The sequence below is a fragment of the Mastacembelus armatus genome, chromosome 14 (genome assembly GCF_900324485.2).
Source record: "Mastacembelus armatus chromosome 14, fMasArm1.2, whole genome shotgun sequence".
NCBI lineage: Eukaryota > Metazoa > Chordata > Actinopteri > Synbranchiformes > Mastacembelidae > Mastacembelus > Mastacembelus armatus.
Window position 1 is genome coordinate 22680388 of NC_046646.1, and position 22942 is coordinate 22703329.

General features: G+C 39.5%; 2 protein-coding genes and 2 non-coding genes across 6 annotated transcripts; 3 read left to right on the plus strand and 1 right to left on the minus strand.

The window, feature by feature from the left end:
* Positions 1 to 1815: 1815 nt before the first annotated feature.
* Positions 1816 to 7734, plus strand: ncf1 (neutrophil cytosolic factor 1). Its single transcript, XM_026328393.1, has 11 exons — positions 1816 to 1971; positions 2201 to 2281; positions 2432 to 2507; positions 4132 to 4297; positions 4425 to 4483; positions 4650 to 4772; positions 5062 to 5169; positions 5260 to 5377; positions 5498 to 5611; positions 6361 to 6551; positions 6754 to 7734. Exons 1-11 carry the CDS (start codon positions 1900 to 1902, stop codon positions 6915 to 6917), a joined length of 1272 nt encoding a protein of 423 aa, XP_026184178.1. The 5' UTR covers positions 1816 to 1899; the 3' UTR covers positions 6918 to 7734.
* A 138-nt stretch (positions 7735 to 7872) lies between these two features.
* trnaw-cca (transfer RNA tryptophan (anticodon CCA)) lies at positions 7873 to 7944 on the minus strand. The gene has a single exon. It is a non-coding gene; the product is annotated as a tRNA-Trp (tRNA).
* A 222-nt stretch (positions 7945 to 8166) lies between these two features.
* On the plus strand, positions 8167 to 8238 carry trnae-cuc (transfer RNA glutamic acid (anticodon CUC)). The gene has a single exon. It is a non-coding gene; the product is annotated as a tRNA-Glu (tRNA).
* A 1334-nt stretch (positions 8239 to 9572) lies between these two features.
* On the plus strand, positions 9573 to 21833 carry st6gal1 (ST6 beta-galactosamide alpha-2,6-sialyltranferase 1). 3 transcript variants are annotated; one of them, XM_026329047.1, is made up of 9 exons: positions 9573 to 9838; positions 11276 to 11369; positions 16525 to 16731; positions 16823 to 17191; positions 18099 to 18363; positions 19308 to 19405; positions 20153 to 20254; positions 20569 to 20743; positions 20903 to 21833. In XM_026329047.1, the coding sequence occupies exons 2-9, from the start codon at positions 11358 to 11360 to the stop codon at positions 21172 to 21174; spliced, it is 1500 nt and encodes a 499-aa protein (XP_026184832.1). In that variant the 5' UTR covers positions 9573 to 9838; positions 11276 to 11357; the 3' UTR covers positions 21175 to 21833. The 3 variants fall into 3 exon arrangements, with proteins under 3 accessions (XP_026184832.1, XP_026184831.1, XP_026184830.1); XM_026329046.1 differs by having other exon boundaries at positions 9573 to 9816; XM_026329045.1 differs by having other exon boundaries at positions 9573 to 9802.
* Positions 21834 to 22942: the final 1109 nt, after the last annotated feature.

The window sequence follows — 22942 nt, forward strand, 5'->3', positions numbered from 1 at the left end:
ATGAAATATGAAAAATATATGAAATTTAAGGCCTAAAACCTCACAGATTGTCTCTTAAGGAACTAAAAATATGTAATAAAAATGTTTTTGAGTCATTATCTGCTTCTCCAGTGACAGTAATGTGACCCCGACTGTCTCGTGGAGGATGTCATCTGCTTTCTCTAAAAACAAACACCTATGTTTAAAAATACACACAAATTAAAAATATATATATATAGATTATATACTATTGTATATATATTCAATCAATATTGTATATTACTATAATATTCTTCACCAAAAATACCAACTTGTCATTCATCAAGTCCTTTTGTTTTGTTTTTTTTCCCCAGACATGTGTAGCTACGATAGAGGAAGTTTGCCCATGTGGGTTTGTTTGTGTTTCTTTTTACACTGTTTTTGTTCCTCTTTGACAGATGCAAAAATTTTGAAAATCACAATGTCAGCTGAAAGCCCCTCTGAAAGCCCACACACCCATGTGACGCAAAAACCGTTTCTAGAGAAACATTTTAAATAAAAGTGCTTTTTTGGGATGTGTGAAAGGACTGAGTCAGTTTGTACATGTGGGATGAAACTGACAAGTCCTCCAACATTTCTATTTTGGACAGTTGAGAAACAGTTCGGAGGGAAATTCTTGAGTTGCAAAATCTCTTCAGACATGACTATTTACAGCTTTTAAGCTCAGAGAGAGACTGTCAGATGAACACTTTTTTAAAATGGAGAAAAAAAATGGCCTAGACGTATTTATTAACTACATGAAGTTGTCTACACTTATAAGATTAGATAATAAGCTAAACTAGTAGTGAAAGTACTCTTGTAGTGAAAGTAATAAATAGTAAGTAGTAAAAGTAGTCAATGTATAATCTAATATATGACATATCTACAATGTTATAACTTATCCTACTATTCCCAATTTTATTAGTACTACTTCTAATACTATCATTACTGGTGCTACTATTATTAATGCGGCTGAAATTACCTCACTCTGTTGGTACCACAACCACTACTGAGTAGTACAAACACAAAAACTCCTTTAACTTAAATCACAACTACTACTACAGATTTGATGCTAACTGCAGTACTACTGCTACTACATCTATTTCAACCATCACCAGGGGCGGTTCTAGACCTTTTTTAGGGGGGGCTTTAGCCCCCTGTCTGTCATTTCACCCCCCCAAAAACAATCAACTATCAAACTATCAAAATCTATTGAAAGTATAATTTTTACTTTTTAAAATAAAAATGAAAATAACTAAGAAATGTGGGACATGTCCATTAAAAAAAAAAAAGATCAGTTTTTATTATTATTTATTTTATTCTCTTTGCTATTCTGCACATGCGTGATAGCCCTTCCTTAGAAGTGCAACGGCTTGTGCTGTATGTCAGCTGGAGGCGGGAGACGATGAAACGTCTTGCAACATGTAGGTGGTTAAAGAAAGGTAGGTAGTGTTATCTGCAACAATAATGAGGGCTAATCCCCCCTAAGGATGAAATCCTAGAAAAGCCCCTGACCACCACTAAAATTATATTACTAATGCAATTAGTAGTTCTGCAACTATTAGCTTTACTGCTCTTTACTGAAACCATAACTGATACCGGTATATCTAACCTACAACTTACAGTTCTACTTCAACTTATGCTATTACTTCTACTTATTACTGACAACTACCGGTGCCACGTCTAGTTTACTGTTATTATTAGTACTTTACAGCTGACAGACAGTATTTCCTTCTTTTTTCCTGTTAGTTATATCACTCTGAAAAAAAAAAAAAACATATAAAGAGGAACTAACTCTTGCGGTACAAGCTGCACCCACACACACACACACACACAGTATATAGGCATTTTGTGTGCTGTTTTGATCTCATTCGGACTCTTGTCAGTCTGTTGGATCTCAGCATGGAACAGCTTTACGTCAGGCATGTGGAGCTCCTGGGCTTCGAGAAACGTGACTTTCCAAGTCAACACTATGTAAGACTCAGAACCTTTACTCTACAAACTCCTAGACAGGCTTCAAATTCTCGTAAAGTCTCCAAATTTAGAAACACTTTAAATGACCAGTAGTACTGAATCGCAGTTCAGCTAATGTGACTGAGAATTTAAACAGAAAAGCTTCAGTCATAGACGTAGTAGTAGAAAAAAGTTGATCTTGTGTTTGAACGTATCTGATGTGACCTTCCTGACCCCTCTGTACGTGCAGGTGTACATGCTGATGGTGAAATGGAGCGACCTCTCTGAGAAGCTGATTTACAGGACGTACCCTGAAATCCACACTTTTCATGTGAGTTCCTCGCACTACACCAGAGAAGCTCAGTTGGTTTGTGCAGTTTGGCATCACCTTGTATAAAATCTCCTCCATTTAAATACAGTGAACCAAGCACCTGAAGTAAAACAAAATCAAACGCACTCTTGTTTTGTGTTTCGGCCCCAGAAATCGCTGAAGGAGATGTTTCCCATAGAGTCTGGTCAAATCGAAAAGAAGGACAGAATCATTCCTTCATTACCAGGTAAAAAAAAGACTTTTACTGTATTTAAACATTTGTTTTTAGTAGACAAAGTATATGAAAGATGAAGGAAAACACTACCAGGCTAATTTTTTCTATTAAAATCTTCTCTGCATACTGTAATGCTCTGCCAGGAAGCACCTGGGGGTTACTAAACATATGTGTGCAGGTTCACTTCTCTTTTTTTTTCTCTTTGTTGAAGCAACTGAAAAAAAAAAAATGCAATGAGGCTGAAATCAGTGGGTCTAAATGTGGCTTTCGGCAGCTGTGAGCTGATTCTACAACCAAACCAAAGTTTAAGATGCGACTAGAAAAGAAGAACTGAAAACTGAAAACTAGTACTTGTCTTAAAAATATATATATATAAAAAAGAAAAGTCACAGGTTCACTAAGAGCTAAAAAATCTATAATCTAGTGGCCATAAAAATGGAGACACTGTACTTCACTGATGCAGATTACTAACAGGTTTCTCTGTTCGTTACTGGAGTCAGAAAATCCAAATCTGAGATAAAACGGATCCTGGTGTGAAACAAGTAAGCTGTTGATTTTTTGTGGGATTTCCTATTTAAATGATTGTGGTTTGATTGTTGTTTCAGCAGCAAGTAGAGAAAAGGCACTTCTTGCTTTCACTTGTAAATGAGAGCCAGGTGTTATAAATGAAAATTATGCAGGTCTGGGTTTTCACTCAGTCACTTTCTGTTCCTGCTCAGACAGTCAGAGCCAGTTTTCATAAAAACAGAACTTGAGTTGTACACATTCTCGTTGTGAAACCTTAATTACAAAACGTGTGGCAATGTGGAGAAAGAGAAGCAAAGAACCAAACCCCCATCCTGATGCAAGATGCAGGTCTGGAGAGTTCAAACTCTTCAAAGTCACGTACGCAGGAGAGACGAGGCGTCTGCAGGCTGCAGAGGATTAAAAAGAACAAGACATCTCAGCTCACATGGCCACTGAGCTCTTATCTGTAATCACCAGCCTGTCAACCCCTTCACAAATGAACGAACTGATAATTATATGTGATTAGACATTAAAATGCAAAACATATCTTACAATTTAGTGGATGCATTTAGTTATGAACTAGTCACTTTCTGGTAATAAGTTAACAGATTCTCAAACTAGTTTGTAAAAAAAAAAAGTAAATCAAAACAGTCACATGGATTTTTGATGCATGACTGTACTAAAGTAAAGTACTGAGTTTGTGTTATTTCTTAATGCATTGCACCAAAGGGGAGGTTCAATTATAATATGATGTTAAATATGATATTAACTCAGGAGCATAAATTACTTCATTTGCACCAATGATCAAACTGAGAACATGAGTTGTTAAATCGGGCACAGTAATTAATTTATTTCTTAAACTCAGCTTTTTTAAGTTTCCTCTTTTATATTTATGTTGTGCAGTTTAGTTTATTAGGGAGAATTAATACATCAAACACTATTTGGATGCTCAGTTTTTAAAGTACATGTTTGTTGGTTGGTTATTTGATTGTGCAAACACAATACCTACTCTTTGCCCAACTTCAAACGCTGCTAATGGGAAACGTTTGTACAAGTACCTGGTTATTTTTCTTACCTGCGATTGGTGTCCTGTGCTCTCCTGACCAACTGATGTGTTTCTTGTCCTCAGCACCGCGGTGGGTGGACACCCAGAAGTCGACAGAAACCAGACAGACCACGCTGAACGACTACTGCCAATCTCTCATCAACCTGCCACCTCACATCTCCCGCTGCAAACATCTCACCAGCTTCTTCAAGGTTCGACCTGAGGACGAAAACCCACCTGCCCCAAACACGTCAGTATATCACAATGCTTAGAAAACGTCTCACTTCAAAGCTTTCAGCAAGAACAGAAAAATAATCTTAATACAAGCTCCACTGATGATGGTACACCTGTTAAAAAATTGATCACTTTCTATGCAGAGTGAGAAGAAATGAGACATTTGTGGTGTCCAGGGAGTTGGCAAGAGGCGTCGCATCTGGTAAGAATTATTTCAAACTGGTTTACCAGATTCACAAAATCAGTGGTTTTGTTTCACGTACACGTCTCCAGTGAGCTTGAGGCTAGAGAGTTCATTTCTTATCAGTTTGATGTAAAAGTTGTCTGGTGGTTTGTGAAATTGAGAATTTTGTTTTTTTACCTCTCAGAGATTTCTAGTCCCATCATACTAGACACCTACAGAGTGATCGCAGACTTCGCCAAAACGTCCAAAAATGAGCTCAATGTGCACACCGACGACCTGGTGGAAATTGTGGAGAAAAATCAAAACGGTGAGGAAAGAGCCGGTCTGAACACTTCCATGCATTAGGGCCCAAAACAGAAGAGACCAGTGATAGAAATACCAGTGATAGTACATTTTTAAACATACTGTGGTTAACTTTGAGGTGCCTGAACTTTACTTGTACTTGAAGTGCATCAAACTGTAAGTGCAGTCACTAGGTGTCACTTGGGTGAAGATAGACAGTTTGATAGTCAGTGAAAATACAACTGGATAGCCTTATGTCTCTGTGTGTTTGGATTGGTTCTGAGCTGCTGTGGTGCTGGTGGTCTCACGTTCAGGTTGGTGGTTCTGCCAGTGTGAGTCTAAGCGAGGCTGGGTTCCTGCGTCCTACCTAGAGCCTCTGGACAAGCCGGAGGAGGGCGAGGATGCGGAACCAAACTACGAAGGTAAGCTGTTATTTTAGTTAATGCTGTGCAGAGTGTAGTGAATGTATTATGTATCCTTTGATTTTTAAACTGCATTGTGTTTCCCTGCAGGAGAGATGTACATCACCATCAGAGCCTACATGGCAGAGCAGGAGGATGAGATCTCTCTGGAAATGGGTGAAACCATCGATGTCATTCACAAGCTGCTGGATGGCTGGTGGGTCGTCAGGTATGATCCACACACACAAAAACCTAAAAATTCACAAGTGTACTTTACCCCACACAAGTTCTTACCATTACCCGTGAATATTTGCAATTCATTTTGACTTGTAATCAATGTTTGGCACAGAAAAGGAGAGGAAACTGGCTATTTCCCCTCCATGTTCCTCCAGAAGGGTGGAAAGAGAGAGAAAAATGACACGGAGAGGAAGAACCTGCAGGGACAGAAACCACCACCTCGCAGGTATGTCAGCGATTACACAGGACAACAATAAACACAAGGGATTCATGCAGTTTTGATGGATAATGTATGTACTGTATGATGCATAGTATACAGTTTAATTTTATGTCTTTAAAACATTGGTAATCCTTCAAATTTAGCAGTTGCACAATTAAGGAACAAACCTTGTAACACTATGACAAACCATAGTAAAAAGGGTTTTTGTTCAAATTTAGTTTTAAAATGAATCACATACACCGCCGAGACCTGATGCGGGAGAAACCCACACATGTGAAGGTTTGCATGTAGTTCCTGTAGTTGGTGGTGTATTGTGTCACTCCAGTCTAAAGGGAAGTGTGTTATCTCACACTGCTGCACCATGTTTGGGATTTCATTTTTCTTTACTGCTAAGTGCCATGAAGTCACCTCTGTACTCAATCTAACGGTTTCATTACTTACAGAGAGACATGTTTACATAAAAAATCTTACAAAACTACATTCAATGATATTTGAAAAACATTTTGGCTAAAATATGACCTCTTAATACTATTACATATTTAGGTGTTTCTTTAAATATTTGTTCTTGTACACAGATTATTTCTGCAATATTAGTTTTTATGCAACTCCAATCTCTGGGGGTGTTTTTAAACTCAGCTCAACTATGAGTTGAGAGTGAAATATTTACAAAACCAAGGATTGTAACTTCTGTACTCACTGTAAACTGATCACTCATATTTACCAGTTCAACTATGTGCATCCTTTTCCGGTCTCAGATCCACGATCCGTAACGCCAAGAGCATCCACAGCAGGTCTCGCCAGTCATTAAGCCAGGATGCTTACCGCAGGAACAGCCGTCGGTACCTCCAAGAGAAGGGCAGACGCACAGGAACTCCAGGAAGGGCTGGGCCGCACAGGAACTCCAGGAACTCTGCGAAGTCACCCCTGAGGGAGAGGAAGAACGAAGGTGATAGAACTCATATTTTATTCTACCAGCTTAGGGAAGTTTGTCTCATCTGTGTGGCAAGTTAAATCTGATCCTATTTTGTTTGCTCAAACAAACTTAGCACAGAATGTGGAAAGCAACATACGTCCACTGGAACAAAGCCATAGCCATAAACCCATGACTGTTCATATAACCTCATCATTTTGTTATTTCTGACCAACAGAGAATATTCCCGAGATGTCTGGCTCCAGTTCAGAGAGCGAGTTGAAGAAGGACGCTCCGGTTATCCCTCCCCGGCCAAGTCCAGAGCTCATCCTGGAGCGCTGCACTGACAACACCCGCAAGAAAGTCAGCATCCACAAGTCCCGTCCCAGCTCTGACAGCTAGTGTGGACATGCACTGTATGTTGTTAGAATACAGAATTAGAATTAGAATTAGAATTAGAATAGCCTTATGAAAGCTTCTTCTTTAATTTGTGTATACTTTTCAAACACAAGTAAGGGGTCAGTTCTACAGAGAAAGGCAAGTGATCCTTTGTGTGAAATAAAACAGGAGATCTTTCTAAAACTACATTATATTACAGTATATTATAAGGTGGAGAAAATTGCCAAAAAGTCTCATTTAAACTGACTTTAAAGAATAACAGAGGTGGTCTACAGATTTCTTACTATCACCAAATCCCCAAATGAAAAATGTTTCAGTCGGTCTCCAACATTTCCTGACAAATTTTCAGTTTTCCTGACACACAAAACTTTGATGTTTTGGTCTGTTTATGAGATTTGTAACCAGAAGAAAATATATAATATCTGCAGAATCAACTTTTTGAATTAGGTTTTAAGTTTGGTGCCATCTGGTGGTTATATCAAGAGTAACACTGTGCCAAACCACAGTACATGCTGTAAATAGACCAAGACCTGTTCAGACTTGTTTTGCTTTTTGTTCAGCTCTACCTCTCTTGCTCGCTGCTAGTTGCTAATGTTCAGATTTTGCACCACAAGAAAAAAAGAAAGTTTAGAAAAAGCTGCAATTCCTTGTAAACGTTATTTCATAAGAATGTGGGCTGGAAAAAGCTATACTGAACAAATATATACATTTCTGATGCCTGTGTGGAAGCATATGGGTCTATTCCTAAATATGCAACCTGAAAAGGTTTGTTGTTATTTATTTGCTTAATTACTTTGGATAATAAAAAAATATGCTATCATTTTTCTCTGCGCTTCACATTTATGTGGTTGGAATTAACTTCTTTTTTTTTAAATAGAAGCATTGCTGCTTAATTATTGGAATTAGTTTACTTGAGGTATTGATGACAAAAACATTAAAGCATTAGGTGAAAACAATTTGACCCCGACGTGATTTGAACACGCAACCTTCTGATCTGGAGTCAGACGCGCTACCGTTGCGCCACGAGGTCCTGCGTTCCATTTGTGATATACAGGTATATGACCAAAACTGGATGGTCGATTTGTTATGTGATAGTATGATCTTCATTATAGATCAGTAACGAACAGCCTCAACCACCAGGGAAATGTTAGCAGCGGTAAAGTTGGACCTTAGAGCCCAAACCCAAATAATACAAGACACCAACCTTTGCGCATTCGTATAAATTACTTGACGTTAGTCAAGCTAACAAGCCTCCCTGGTGGTCTAGTGGTTAGGATTCGGCGCTCTCACCGCCGCGGCCCGGGTTCGATTCCCGGTCAGGGAACATCTTTTTAATTCTATTGTTGCTACTTTCTATTGAACAAAAACTTAAATTAACCTAAAATAATATTTACATCAATGAGTACACAATATTGACATGCAGAATATTTCATGTCTTTTTCTTAAAGCCTCATCGTTTGTACACTTCCCAACTAACACAATCAGTTTTCCTCCTGAGTATTGTTGAATTGAGAATCCTGACTCTCAGACGCATCAGTAAAGATCTTTGGCCCCTACACAATGTGACATATTTGCCCCCTTTAAAAATGAAAAAAGGTCAAGGTCCACAGTAAGTATTTAACTATTGAATATTTTATTATGTTGTATGCATTACTTTAAACAGATCTTCATTATGGCTCCTACCACTTCATTTAGTTTTCTTGAATTTGCTCCCTGGGGATCAATAAAGTATTAGCTTGTACAATTAACAGGCTATTTATTACACTGTACAGAACACATTACAAATTCAATAAAATCAGAAGCAAACCGAAAGAGAAGACAACCACAGATGCATTAGTATATTGCAAAGTAAATTACATTAATACGCTTGTAATGGCAGCTGAGGTACCAGTGAGAGTGTAATTAAAAGTAAACCACTAACACTGGACAGAGGACAGAGTGATGGTGGTTAAAGTGCAAATTCCCTCTGGTCTCCCCCTGTTTCTGCTCTGTATCCTCTTGCCTATTTTTCTGCAGAGGTTCTGCGTGTCTTTGCTGCTGCAGAAAAGTCTGCACATGTGAGCAGGACAAACACAGTGATTATCCCGGCCCTTCAAAATAAAATGAAAATTCTCAACTCATGAAACCAAAATGCGTTTGTGGAAGCTCCTCAAATCTTAGTGCTGATCATAGTCAAACCTGATTTATTAGAGAATTATTTTCTCAGTGAATCATTTACAAAACACTAGGAAAAAAGAGACAAATGACCAATGCACTTTCCTGCAGCCCAAAGCAAATATAAACCCAAATATAAACAGAGCCAGCCAGAAGTACAAGATTTGTGTCTTAAATAAGTTCGTGGATGGCGCTGCAGGAAACACTATACATATAATAACTAAACACCTAAATATAATCTGTCAAATTAATATAGTTAATCAAGTGCAACAACTTCCTGTGATTACATAATGTCGAATAGAAGTATCATAAATTGGAAACAAAAGTATAAGTAAAGCACAAATGGCCTACCTTGAAATAATACTTTAATACGATACTTTAGTGAATGTATTTCGGTACTTCCCATCACTGGAATAAATAAATAACGAACCTCTCCAAATCATCAATGAACCGCAGCTCTTATTTTGAAATTCTAATTTATTCGCATCCTGTCGGTAACTTGACTGCAGCTTGCGCCGTTTAACGGGACCTGCAGCTCCTCTTTCTCCAAATGCCAACGTACAAGGAGAGCGGCCTCGGACCGGACGCAAGGACAGACATCGGCCCAGACACACACGGGACTCACCCGGAACATGGCGGCGGGAACAACAACCTGTCCGGTACCGTAACGACGACAGCCTAAACCGGGGGAAGGACACGGCGGATGGGCTGGCAACGGAGGAGCATCAGTTAAGGTCAACGAATAACGGTGCAACATCTAGAATTATTATGTATGCATGATCCCTAATGATGCATTTTATTTACACTCATTAATTGCAGGAATTGTGCAACTATTGGATGAACAGTAATATTGTTAACACAACGCTAGGGTATAAAACATAGATGGTTTTGGTTCCAATCTCAAATAAGGGACCACGAATAAATTACATGCATTCATGTTGAATAAATTATTTACTAATGTTTTACAGAAGCCTTTGATTAGAACAGTTTTTGGGTTGCCAGGTTGTAAAAAATCCTACCCCAGCATCACATTTTTTCTTTTTAATAAGTGACTCTGATGGATTGTTTGGCCACTTGTGGAAAATGTAAAGTGTAAATTAAGCGCCTTCCTGATGAATGTTTAAGTTTTTTATGTTGCTCATTTCTTGTCATGTCTGGTTTTGACCTTAGTTTTGAATCTCACCAATTATTTTATATTCTGTGATATATCGACCATGATTCCTGCCAATTTAAATCTCCAGGCTGACAAAGTGTGATTTTACAGTGACTCTAAAATAACAAGAGAAACCACAGTTTCTGTTGTCACATGACAGCTCAATGTATTGTCAGTCACAGTCCTGTCAAAACCACAAATTTGTGTTTCCCTGGTGTTGAGTAAACAGCATTTTCAGTCGGTGCATGATTCAGAAATGTGTGCTGGGTGAAGATGTTCAGATGACTCACAGCATCAGCAGTAGTAACAGTTACTGTAGCTGACATGATTCATTCATTGCTCTGTTTGTAACACCTACAGTAGAATGAGTCTTCATTTATTTTTGAGTTTTTTCCATTATCTATTTTATCTACCACACATCTTTTTCTAATCTCATTTCTTACTCAACTTCGCTTGTTTCATCTATTCTCTTTCTCAGTTTTTCTCTCTGTCTAATTTTGCTCATAACTCACAAGTCATTTATTCAGCTGTTAAGTACAACTCGGTCCATAACCACTTCAGTTTTATGCCTCCTCTCAAACTCAAGAAAAAAAACCAGTTAATCAGTTAGTTGATTGACCGAACTATAAATAACTAAATAAATGCAGGTTCCAGTTTGTGACTTTTCTTTTGTATGATGTTAAACTCAACACCTTTGTATTACCTGAAATGAAACCTAGAGCTTTTCGTTTCTTTGTATTATGTCAAAAAACAACAGCTAAAGCAACAGCAAACTTTGATTTCTGTGAGGAGGGTTATGAGTGAGATCCTGAAGAGCAGTAACAGGCTTTAGTTTCAGTTTTTAATTATTTTTGAACTTGGGTGGTGTCTGATCACGGATTGAAGAACATTGTCAGACACCTGAAAATCAGATTTTTTTGCTTGAGTTTGTGAAGAGGTGTAAAACTGAAGTGGAAAAAATCTCATATTTGGCACTTGGTCTGTGTACGTGCAGCATCCCATGCAGAAAGATAAAAGTGTGTGTTGATATATATATATCTCTCACTTTACAGAGGCGATGAAGGGAAACCTGAAGGCAGAAGCCAGTTTCTAAGCAACTACAAAAGCAACAGAATCAAGTGTTACTGTACCACACCATGAGCTACAAGGTACGACAATCCCAGTTCACCACACCTGACACGAGCAGCACACCACACAGCAAGTACCAGAGCTAGTTTAGCGTGTTTACGAGACTCGATATGTTAAAATACAATACAGCCTGAGATTTAAAGTGTGAATCTGGTACTTTTGTAAACACGATATACCTACGTGGTACAGTGCTGAGGAATAGTTAGCCATCAAAGAGTAAAAGTGTCTGACCTTATGTCTGATCAAAAATGACATAAAAGATGGCTATGAAATAATTACCGTCCTAATCCAAAGTTATACTAAACAACCTGCAGATTTTGCGGCTCCACAAGCTGTGAAACTGTTTCTTCCACAGCCCCAAAATATCACTTGTTCAAAAGAGGATTTAGCTGAGACACATCTCACATTCTCCAACACCCTGTCTCTGTTGTTATTGCTTCTTAAAAGAAAAGGGTTTGACTAGATTCATGTACAACCCACGGCAAATTGGATAAGAAGCAGTAGCTGTAAAACTCCTTAAAAGATACGAATATAAAAATGTGGGACAAAATGAAGGTAAATATAACTGATAAGAACTTAACAAAAATACAGTATCTTCAGTTTTTCTGGCCTAACTACAATCAAATGACTAAAATTTTGACGAAAATCTTCCAAATTCCAGTGTAGATTACCTCACCTTTTTCTTGTCAAATATTTTTCCAGCCTGTCCAGAAGCACAGTGACCCCTAAGGACCAGACACAAACAAGAGAAATCATAAACATTAAATAAAACATGTGCCAAAAGTAGAAACTTAACCTTAGTTTTGCATGTGCTCTAATACGACTATGGTTGGTTTGATTACTGGATAAAAGAGATGGATTATTATTATTAATGACCCCGATGTGATTTGATCTGGAGTCAGACACATTAAGGTTCTGAGATGAACCCCTGATTAAACCAAAAAGAAGTGGATCAGATCATATGAGACATCTGAGTACAAGCGAGTTACCTTTTTTAAACACGTCCTAAATTCTTAAATATTATAAAAATTCTTTGCTCACTCTGAAACTCTGTCTAATCAAAATATTTCTGCGAACGATGGCAGAAACTGTAGATCCTGTCGTGGCAAAAAGTACTAGGAGGCAAAACTCAGGTTATAGGGTGGCAGGTCTAAGAGGCAAAAGCAGCAGAGTCACAAGCAGAACATACCATCTGCAGAACGGGTCAATACCGACTTACCCAGGACATGGGAAATGGCAAACTTTTATATCAGCTCAATTTACACATGTAAAGCACGCCAACATGACATACACATAAGTGATTACACAGTGGTCAGTAATATGACTTGCGCAAGCTGGCTGCCCACTGCTCCGGGTGTGTGTTCACTGCTGAGTGTGTGTGTGTTCACTGCTGTGTGTGTGTGTTCACTGCTGTGTGTGTGTGTGTTCACTGCTGTGTGTGTGTGTTCACTGCTGTGTGTGTGCACTTCGGGTGGGTTAAATGCAGAGGGGAATTTCGAGTATGGGTCATCATATTGACAATAGTAGTCACTTTCACTTTCAAGTCTGTGTGACTACCTGTCTTTTCGTCTGCTCCCTTCCGAAATACAAAGCAGTGTCAAAAGTCTTTGTTGAATTCACACGGGTCACATGGAGGCAGCAGACTACGTACTGTCTGTCAAGGTGAGCGTTTCCCTCACACATCCTATTTAAAGCAAAGATTTATTCCTCCTCTAACTGAAGATTCTGTTTGAAAGAAAGAAAAAACACACAAATACAGCTCCAGCTAGCTATTAACTAAAAAAAAAGGAAAACAAAAGGCAGTGATGGGTCGGCCAAACCAAACAATAGAAGGAAACAAGCCAAGCCAGCCTGTCCCTATCTAACACAATCTGACCCCTAACAGAAAATAATAAACATAGGAAAACAAAGCCACTGCGTTCAACACCTAATAGATCTAAACTAAACATACAGAAAGGAGCCGAAACACAAGCCTGCTACACAGCAGCAGGAGCACAGACAAACAGGAGGCGGAGCTAAGTTCTTCCTCGGAACCCTTACGTCTGAGACGCCACCGATCTAAGGTCCCACTCTCCTTATAAAGGCACCAATCCACCAAGGGTTGACCAGCAGACACACCTCCTCTTCCTGCAAATAGAGTCACACACATAATCCATACATGGTACATGTAACATAGCGCTTTCTGCAGACTGCAGAAAAGAGCAGGAAGGAAACACAGACACCCGCAGAAAAGAAGCAGACTGGTTGGCATGTGTGACCAGACTTCAACTAGACCTCATAATTTGTCATTTTCTGCCATAAGGAGAGGAGACGACACTGAGTCGAGCTGCTGGGTTGTGGTTTCTGATACGTCAAGGTATAAAAGTCACGCTGCACCTGACAACAACCGACCAATCACCTTCTGCGGGGTCTGATTGACAGCTCTGCTGCTGCTGACACATGCATAATCATCTAACCCCCTTTGACACTACATGGCTAGATTAACACTGCACAAACACACGTTTCAGAAACACACACTTCTACCCTTTAATCTTGAGCTTATGGCTCCATAAATCCATCCACACACACCTCTGGCCTCAGGTTTTAAATTCAGGTTAGAGCCAGGTTTAGGTTAGGGTGAGGGTTAGGCCTAAGTATTTAGTTGTGATAGTTAAGGTTGGGGTGAGGGGCAAAAATTTATTACATCAGGGGATTTAGGGTGAGGTCTTAAAGCAGACATCAGGTGACAACACCATCTGTCTGAAGCCCTGCAGCACTGCAGTAATGCAGGTGTTACATTCATTCAGTGGAGCTGTCTGGCGCCTCAGTGAGAAGCAGCTGAGGTTCTGTAAAGTGGATTTAGCCTCATTTTGCAGGTGATCCAATGCTAACGTCCTGATAACGATTAAATCCTGCAGACCCTGAATATCTGTGCTCATAAGAGGCCCACAAACCCACAGTGATGCTCATAATAAAATATTACAGCAAACCATCTCAGTTAAAGCTGTTAGGACCACACTTAACTATGATTTTAATGGAAACTGTAAAACCAAATTAGGGTGATGATTAATCAATCTGCAGAAGCACTGATTAGTCAAGTGATCTGCAATTTTAGAAAAGCAGCAAGTATTTGACGTCCTTGTTTCTTAAATGTCAGATTTTCTTTCATCGTAACATCAAAGTAAACTGAACGTTTTCTGGGCTTTGGACAATGAACCTTTTGTCCAACACTGCCAGAGCTGATCAATGTGCAAAATGTAGGAAGCAGAAGAGGAAAAAGAAAAGGAAAATATGTGGCTGTTAGCGGCCACAGTAGAGACCTGTCTCAGGGCACTAAAATCCTAGAAAGAGCCCTGGTGACTAATGTCAGATATATCTATAAATATGTTCATTAGAGAGTAACAGAGTGCAGGGAGCTTCTTCCTTCCAATTAACCAAAGTGGGAGCAGCTGTATCGTCCTTCCTGCCTCTATTTTCTCCCAATCCATGAATCTGTTTCTGTCTGTTCATTCACTTTATATTTGAGCTGGAAGTGCAGATGGTCTGTTCACAGACTGACTTAGAGGATTCATTTCAAGTCTCAACAGAGAAAAGAAGTTGGGGCTACTTCGTGTGAGTGACGTTTTGTGTAGTTTGGAGTTTTTGTGTCAGTGCAGGTGATGGCAGGGGCTGAATCCTGGGTCCAGAAACCAGTTCAGATTTTGAATCTGGTTCAGATTCTTGCCATATTAACTGAGTAAAAAAATAAATAAACAAAATAAATAATGCACATCTGAAAGCGAGAAACTGCACTTTCAGCAGCTTTAGGTTGTCACAGACAGTCACTGTGTAAAATGAGAAATATAATTATGATGTGTCACTTGTTTTTCCTGGAGTTGGATGTGCTGCATCAGCTGGTTTTCGGGTGCTTTGAATACTTGTATCAAAAACTCTGCATGGTTAGAAAAGGCTGAGTCACGTTAGACCACCTGCCTCCCTACAGGGATTTAGTTTGGCTTAGTGATTACATTTCACTGTGTCACTATTGTTGTGAGGCTGTGCCACACACACACACACACACACACACATGACCACAGGATTAAAAACTATTTTCCCTGTTAAAAATGGTGGTTGTCATATAATAAGATTGAAGTTTAAGATAAGATTGAAGTTTTGGATTTCACTTTCCTAAGTGGACTTGTGGATGTTGTGATTGACACTGGTGATGGTGACATCCTGTAACATACTAAACCTGAAAGTATTATATCAAATCTGTAGGTTAGGTTATGACTGGAGACAGTACTTTCACATACCCCTGAATGCAGGGACTATGCAAGTAATATGGGATAATGGACAACCACTGATGATTTCTTGGCATCCTGTAATGTACTTTACCCATCCCCCCCCCCCTGCCATCTTCCTCCTCCTGCCTGACTGGCATGCTGATGATCTTTTGTTGTTCCACTCACTTTCAGCTTAAGAAACAGTGATTTAGTGTGAAATCCATCAACTTCAAATCACTTTTGATTTGTTTCATTGTTTGTTCACATTTAATAGTCTTCATCATAGGGTTCATTCAAATAACATGAATATTTTTGTATATACTTTTAAGTGGCATCTAGCCCTGAAGAAAGTTGGGCCATGGAAATAACAGTATTTTAGTTGTAATGATAATGAAATATGCAAAGTTCTAATTGCTAATCAAAATGTTTCATCCTCAAGTGACCTGCTCATATGATCATCTTGCTTTATTATATTTGAGACACAGCTGATCAATGCTTATCGTGAAAATAACTTTTCCCTTGTGACAAGAGCAGAATGTTCCAACCTTCACTGTCTGATACTGACACTTGACCTCATAACTCATATGTCAAGCAGCTGAAACTCTCTTCTTTCTATGCACATGACCTTGTTTGTCTCATACTCTAAAATAATGTGCATGGCTGCAACCAGGCAGTGAATCTTATGCAAATATATATGAATATTAAAACTTCTGAAGGTTTGTCTGAGTCTATTTGTTAAAAGAATTTACCTTTTATTAGAATTTACATTTTAGTGGCTGACATTTAAATTAGCAATAATGAGAAATTATAAAAAGTACAATGTATTAATACACATAAATGCTAATAAATCAAAAGTACATGTTGTTAAATACTTAATTTGTTACCTAGTTTACATAACTGTGGATAAACGGTGTCGTACGTGTTTACTCTGCAGATTCCTGGAGCGGCGATGGACAGAGTCAGCCTGCTGTGGCGTCTGAGGCGTCGGGCCCGCCGCGGAGTGCTCTGCATGGCCTTCTTCTGCATCTCCATGGCTGTGCTCTATGCCCTCTGCGCTGAAAACAGTGTGCCAGTCACAGATGCCATTTTTGGGGTCCGGGCACGGACCAGAGCTCAGCCTCGTACACACTCTGGTAGCAAGGTCTGTTGAAAGTTTCAGTGTTTTGTTAAAACGATTAGAGAGCTTACTGTGCTGTATATTTGTAACCAAAAATATGTTGTTTCCCAAACAGGTGGTGCGAGGCGGAGCCAAGACCATGTACCCTGACCCTCAGAAGCTACCAGGTGTCATCCCAGGTGACCCTCACCGTCCAATCCCTGTCCTCTCTTCTCCTAACCACACCCATGAAGCTGGGGAACTGCCATCAAAGAAGGTCGTAAGACAGCGGGGGTCCTCTGGGTTTTTCGCTCACCTGCTGCCACGCCCCTTCACGCGTGCGCTGGAAACCCTATTTGGAGGGCGGCGGAGGGGGGAGCTGAGTGGCAGAGGAGGGGACGCAGAGTTCTTTGGGCCTCATGGGCTTCTGGGAGAAGTGTGGGATGATCAGATGTCCACTAAGATGCTGGGGAACAGACTGAAGAAGGTGGTGGGAAGTTATCAGGTGAGTTTCTTTCTTTTTTATACTCAATTATTTTATATTAACAATGCATGAATGAAAATGTGAAACGGTGTCTCTGGTAGTAATGACCTCCAGAAAGCTTTGGAGGGTTTTGTCGTGTAGTTTCATATAGTCTGGAAAATAATGTTTTGGTTTTGATGACTCATACTGTTTTCAGCCAGAGTAGGAATGTTTTTGTAGATAAAGCTGTAAAAACCCAATGTACTACCTGCTCAGCATCAAACATCAGACGGATACAATCAGAGATGAAGTCTCGCTCCTACAGAGCCTAATATTTATTTCATTCAGGAGCTGATAGAGACCAGAAACAGAGGTAAACGTAAATGGAAACCGGTGACATTTCTGTTTTATCTTTATTATCAAAGAAGTGAGAAAAATTAACATGGCTGCTAAATTCATAAAAAGGAGAAGGCTCCTTTGGAGTCAGTCAACTTTTATACTGCAGTTCAGTAGGAGGTGCCTACTGTTTATCCTTACCCTACTGCATCAAATGTCAAGGCAGAAGACCACCACCATCACAGGAGGCCTTAGACATCCAGAAGACACCAGTCTTGTCTTCAGACATTCAGAGGTGCATGACACCCTGGTGATCCTGGAAAATGCAAGAGTGCACAGGTAGAAATGTGGAAGACAGCAAAATGATTCAGTATGGGGGATTATTTTTGACAAAAACTGGTCTAACGTCCAGTGACTGTGATGAAATAAACCACCAAAGTTCTAAATGGCGTCTTAAATAAGCAGCATATCCACACTGACAACTCCAACTTGTGAAAGAGATGTAAGGAAGAGTCCCATTCACCTTTTGAGAAGTGGGGTCAAATCTGCAGGTTGCCATGAGCTTTCTTTCTTTCTGTGCCCTAATCTGATTCTGTAACCCGGTTTCCATCAGGCGATGAACAAGTATGGAGTTGAGGTTTCTGAACCCGACAGTAAGACCAGTAGGCCAAAGTTAAGTGGTCCTGATCTTCTCTGCCAACTGAAGGACAAGGTAGAGGTCACGACTTTGACCCCTGACCTCCAGCCCTTCTCGTCCATGGCCTGGGCTGCCCAGCTGCCGCCGAAGCAACTGACCTCTGACCTCAGGTCATACAACACCTGTGCTGTGGTGTCGTCTGCAGGGTCGCTCCGCTCCTCTGGACTTGGCAAAGAGATAGGTGAGCTGTTTTTACATGGATGTTTAAATAACGTACAACTATATAAGGAAATGATGGACAATGTGCTTCTGTTTTGTCTCTTCGAACAAAGTAACAATCAGTTCAGATCCTTATTGTCCCAGAGGAACTGTTACTCGGTTTGCACTCTTGAATCCAGGCCTTTCAGAAAATGATGTGAGGTGTGTGTGGCCAGAAACAATAGCCCCATTCATAAAACGCACACACACACACAAAAAGAAAAACAATGTAAAGAGACACCACAGATGCCAGGAAAGTACATTTGTTTAATATGTGAGTAAATGTCAGGACCAACACCAAGGCAAACAACAGAGTAGTCGTCACATAATGATTTCATTTATGACTTTGTGTTATCAAGTTTTAATCCTTGGGGGTTTTCCGGAGCACAGAAGAGCTGTTTCCTGTTTTATTTCTTTGGCCTAATGTGTTTTATGAAGCCCTCTGTGACATACAGAAGCAGTGTTTCCATTTAGTTCTTGCATTTCAACTAAAGAATGTGTTTTCAGTTTGTTCCTGCTAAAGGCTGGAAAAACACAATCACTCCGCTCTCTCTTTACATGGGCTGTGAGAGTAGTGGCATTTAGCAGTGACTGTGCACATGCAATGTTACACCTGGCTGTTTCCTTCGTTATTTTAGCCTGACTGGATAAAAATACATCTGGCTTTTTGTGAGAAAATTTGTTGCATTCATGCTGCTGTTAGTGCATCTACTTTTTCTTTAAGCTTTATTTTGTTTAGAAAATAATGTGTGATGTGTCTCTTGGACCAGCAGAGTGTCTGAAAACTGAAGTCTCTGAAGCGAAGCTAAAAGGAAACATCTGTTGCTCGTTTTTCTCCGCAAATCAAATACAGTCACATAAATTATGGCATCAGTAACTCAAGATGTTTCATTTCTTCTACGAAATTTGTTCCTTTCTCCAAACTAGACTCTCACGATGCCGTGCTGCGCTTCAATGCTGCACCCACCACCGGTTATGAGAAAGATGTTGGTTCTAAAACCACCATCCGGCTCATCAACTCACAGGTGAAAATGCCAGCGGGTGTCAGACATAACCTGTTTGTATCTTACAACACATTCTCTGCCTGACCTTTGCATCAAAAAAGGAGCAAAACAAATTTAAAGAAAATTTAGCAAAATCGAACTAAACTCTCATATTCATCATGTTCCTGTTACAGATAGTTTTACAATGAGTCCATTAAGATAATTAAAACATTGATGTCAGTATTAATTACAAGTTGGACTGGAAAACACTGCAGCAGCTGTTTGTGGGTGATTGGGTGGTGTGTTTCTTTTTTAGATATAAAACCTAAGAGCATCTAATCACAACAAACTGACTAATCCCCACTATGTAACATCCAGCTCCTACTTGTGGTTTTATGTTTCTAAATAACATGTTTGTCATGTACTGTTTCCAGTGTTAATCCAGGACTAGGTTCTGTCACTTTTCCAGTTAAATATGAGTTTTCACCTAAATTTAAATAGTTTAAATTTAAGAACTTGAGATAATTAAATAATCAATGTGATGACATTTTGTGATTTTTATCAGTACTAAATGTCTCGATTTTTGCAGTTCAATGCATTTTCATTTAAGAAAAATAACAAATTGATATTTGGCCAAATTGGCTATGAAGAAAATATGATTTCAGTTGTTTGCACAGCAGAAACAGAGGACAGATTTCAGATGTTGGTCACATGAATAATCTTCAGATCTGTTTTTAGTGACAGATCATATGGACGTAATATGAGTTTTAATGTCTTCTTGTGCCCCAGGTGATGGCGACTGAGGAACATCGGTTCCTGTCCAGTTCTTTGTACAGCTCAGGTGTTCTGGTGGCCTGGGACCCTGCCCCCTTCTCTGCTAACCTCACTCAGGTGATGTTTATGTACTACACTTACAAAAAAAAATTACTAGCAATTGCTGTTTGCAGTGAATCCATGGATGTACAGACAAGAAAACCTACAGGGAACATCCTATTAAGTGGATTACTGGTAGTTTATTCATGATCAGCCTTGGAAATGAAAATATCCTCAGAAAGTTAAAGTCACACCGAATATAAAAATATGTGTATTATGCCTCTGTGTTTGCATTTGACCACCTCATGTAACATCCTCGTCTCAAATCTCTCCCCTGCTCTCGTCTCTGTTTTAAAGCCTGTACTGACGGAGGAATGTAATGTTTTTAACAGTGGTACAACAAGACAGACTACCCCATCTTCACCCAGTACCAGAGATACAGGAGGCTTCATCCGCTGCAGCCTTTCTACATCCTGCATCCTCGCTTTGAGTGGCAGGTCTGGCAGAGAATACAAGACAACATGGCTGAAGCTATCCAGAAGAATCCGCCCTCCTCTGGCTTTCTCGGTACATAAAACATCAGCCCCCCCCCCCGTCAGACTTGAGCATTAATGTGATGTTCTGGATTGAACCCATTTACACATCAGCATGAAATTTTGTCATCAAAAAAAATTTCAGTGCATTTAAACAATCAGTTCTGTCTCTGTGTGTGTGTGTCCTGACCAGGCATCGTCATGATGATGTCACTGTGCCAGGAGGTGCACGTTTACGAGTTCCTGCCATCCCGGAGAAAGACAGAGCTCTGCCATTACTACCAGCGTTTCTACGACGCTGCCTGCACGCTCGGCGCCTACCACCCTCTCCTTTACGAGAAGAACCTGGTCAAACGCATCAACCAGGGCTCCGACCACGACATCTACACCCATGGAAGAGTCACGCTTCCTGGGTTTAATAAGGTCAACTGCACCCAGGCTGCTGGAGGTCCACCCAACCACTAACTGAGAAAAGCAGTGAAGCGAAGCAACACACACACACACACAAAATGCAAAGCAGAACCCTGCATGAAGAACATGCAACAATGAGGACACGCATGAAAACATCATACTCACTGCCGAACGTCGTTTCAGTTTACGTGTTGTTACCTAACACTGGAATACACACATTTCATCATATCTCTCTCACACACACACACACACACACACACACACACCTAAGTACAACCAAATGATAGATGTGCCTGCTGTACAAACATACATATCTTTATGAGGACATTCCATTATAATCGCCATCTTTCAACCTTTTTGAAGGTTTTGACGAGCTAAACAAGAATCATGTATACTTAATTTTACTGCCAAACATTTTCTAAAGCAATGGTTCCTAAGCCTTTTGGAATATGATCCCTTAAAAACAAGCAGTCTGCACTTGTTCACCTCTCATGATTGATCGCACAGGTCTACTGGTTTCTTGTCAATCTCCAGAGAAAAATACATAAATTGCAAAAAGACAAAGAAAGGGCCAAAATTCAGATTACTGGGAAATCAGAGGAGCCTCTATTTATGAAGGAAGTCACTTGAAACCACAAGCATAAGAAACACTACAAGAGAAGTCTAAAATAGAATAGAAATAGAAAAGTGAACCTCTGCTTAGTGTAAACTAGATAATAAAAGGTCATAACATTGTAGTCAAACGTGTTGTTTTTCAGGAAATGTCATTGCATTTGCACTGGCACTGAAACCTGGCACTTTTCTGTTTCCTAGTGTTAACAAAATCTAATGTAGTGACCAAAACTAACTCTAAGCACATATGATGTAAGTATCTTCTTGTTAAAACAAAACTGATAAAATGGAGAAAAACTAAACGCTAAATGTGATGCATTGATTATCTGAAGTGCATTTTAGGTCTAACAATCATTGGCATGCTTTTGAAAATGCACATTGGTAATGTTCAGTATACAAAATTTAGGGTTTATAGACTGAAAAATGCAAAATCAAGTGAGGTTCTTAATCAGAATCATCCAAATGATCCAATTAATCAGGAATGTATGTTATAAAAGTCCATCATACAGATCTGTAAGACAACATAATGTGTGTTTAGGTTTAAATGTGTGTGTATATACTGTAACATATTCAAATGTGAGGCGCTGCAGTCCTCACCTCACTCTTTCACTTCCATCTCTAACTTGCTTTAAAATACTCAGCTGTGCTGAAAGGCTCTGAAGTCTTACATAGTTTTTTTTTTTTTATGGTACAGTAAGGTGGGATGATATGTCAAATAATGCATCGATTAAGGACTAGTTGAGTTTTTAACAGCTGATGCTGCTTCTCTAACATCCCATGGACCAATTTCAGCCTGTATCCATTACAGACACATGGCGTCTGTGTGCAGCAATATTGCTTTCTTTTGATTTAGGCACGTAACCTGTCTGACTTTAATTTGGGGAAAATGTTACTGCCCTATTTTCAGGGCCAATCAACAGGATGTCATGTTTGGAAGTCAGCATTTTGAAACTGTATATTGCATGATGTCTATGAATAAATACCAGTTTACTCTCTGTGACTGGTGGTATAATGAAGGACGTAAACATCCTCCAATGGAAGTTAATGCCTATTCAACTATTATATAATAGAGTGAAAACTGTTTGTACTACTAAACAAAACCCAGGTGACTCCAAACACACTTCAAATGTTGCGAGTGTGTTCAAAAGCCTCTTTTACATTCTTTAATTTTTTTTCAGCGTAGGAACTTGACTGACTGTAACCTGGAGTT

What these genes read in the sequence shown, in the direction of transcription:
- ncf1 (XM_026328393.1), top strand. Translation starts at nt 1,900, where the DNA reads ATGGAACAGCTTTACGTCAGGCATGTGGAGCTCCTGGGCTTCGAGAAA. An exon ending in CTGAAATCCACACTTTTCAT is followed by an intron (nt 2,282 to 2,431) that starts GTGAGTTCCTCG and finishes TTTCGGCCCCAG; the next exon opens with AAATCGCTGAAGGAGATGTT. An exon ending in TGTGGAGAAAAATCAAAACG is followed by an intron (nt 4,773 to 5,061) that starts GTGAGGAAAGAG and finishes TCTCACGTTCAG; the next exon opens with GTTGGTGGTTCTGCCAGTGT.
- st6gal1 (XM_026329047.1), top strand. An exon ending in GTACACACTCTGGTAGCAAG is followed by an intron (nt 16,732 to 16,822) that starts GTCTGTTGAAAG and finishes TTTCCCAAACAG; the next exon opens with GTGGTGCGAGGCGGAGCCAA. An exon ending in TGGACTTGGCAAAGAGATAG is followed by an intron (nt 18,364 to 19,307) that starts GTGAGCTGTTTT and finishes TCTCCAAACTAG; the next exon opens with ACTCTCACGATGCCGTGCTG.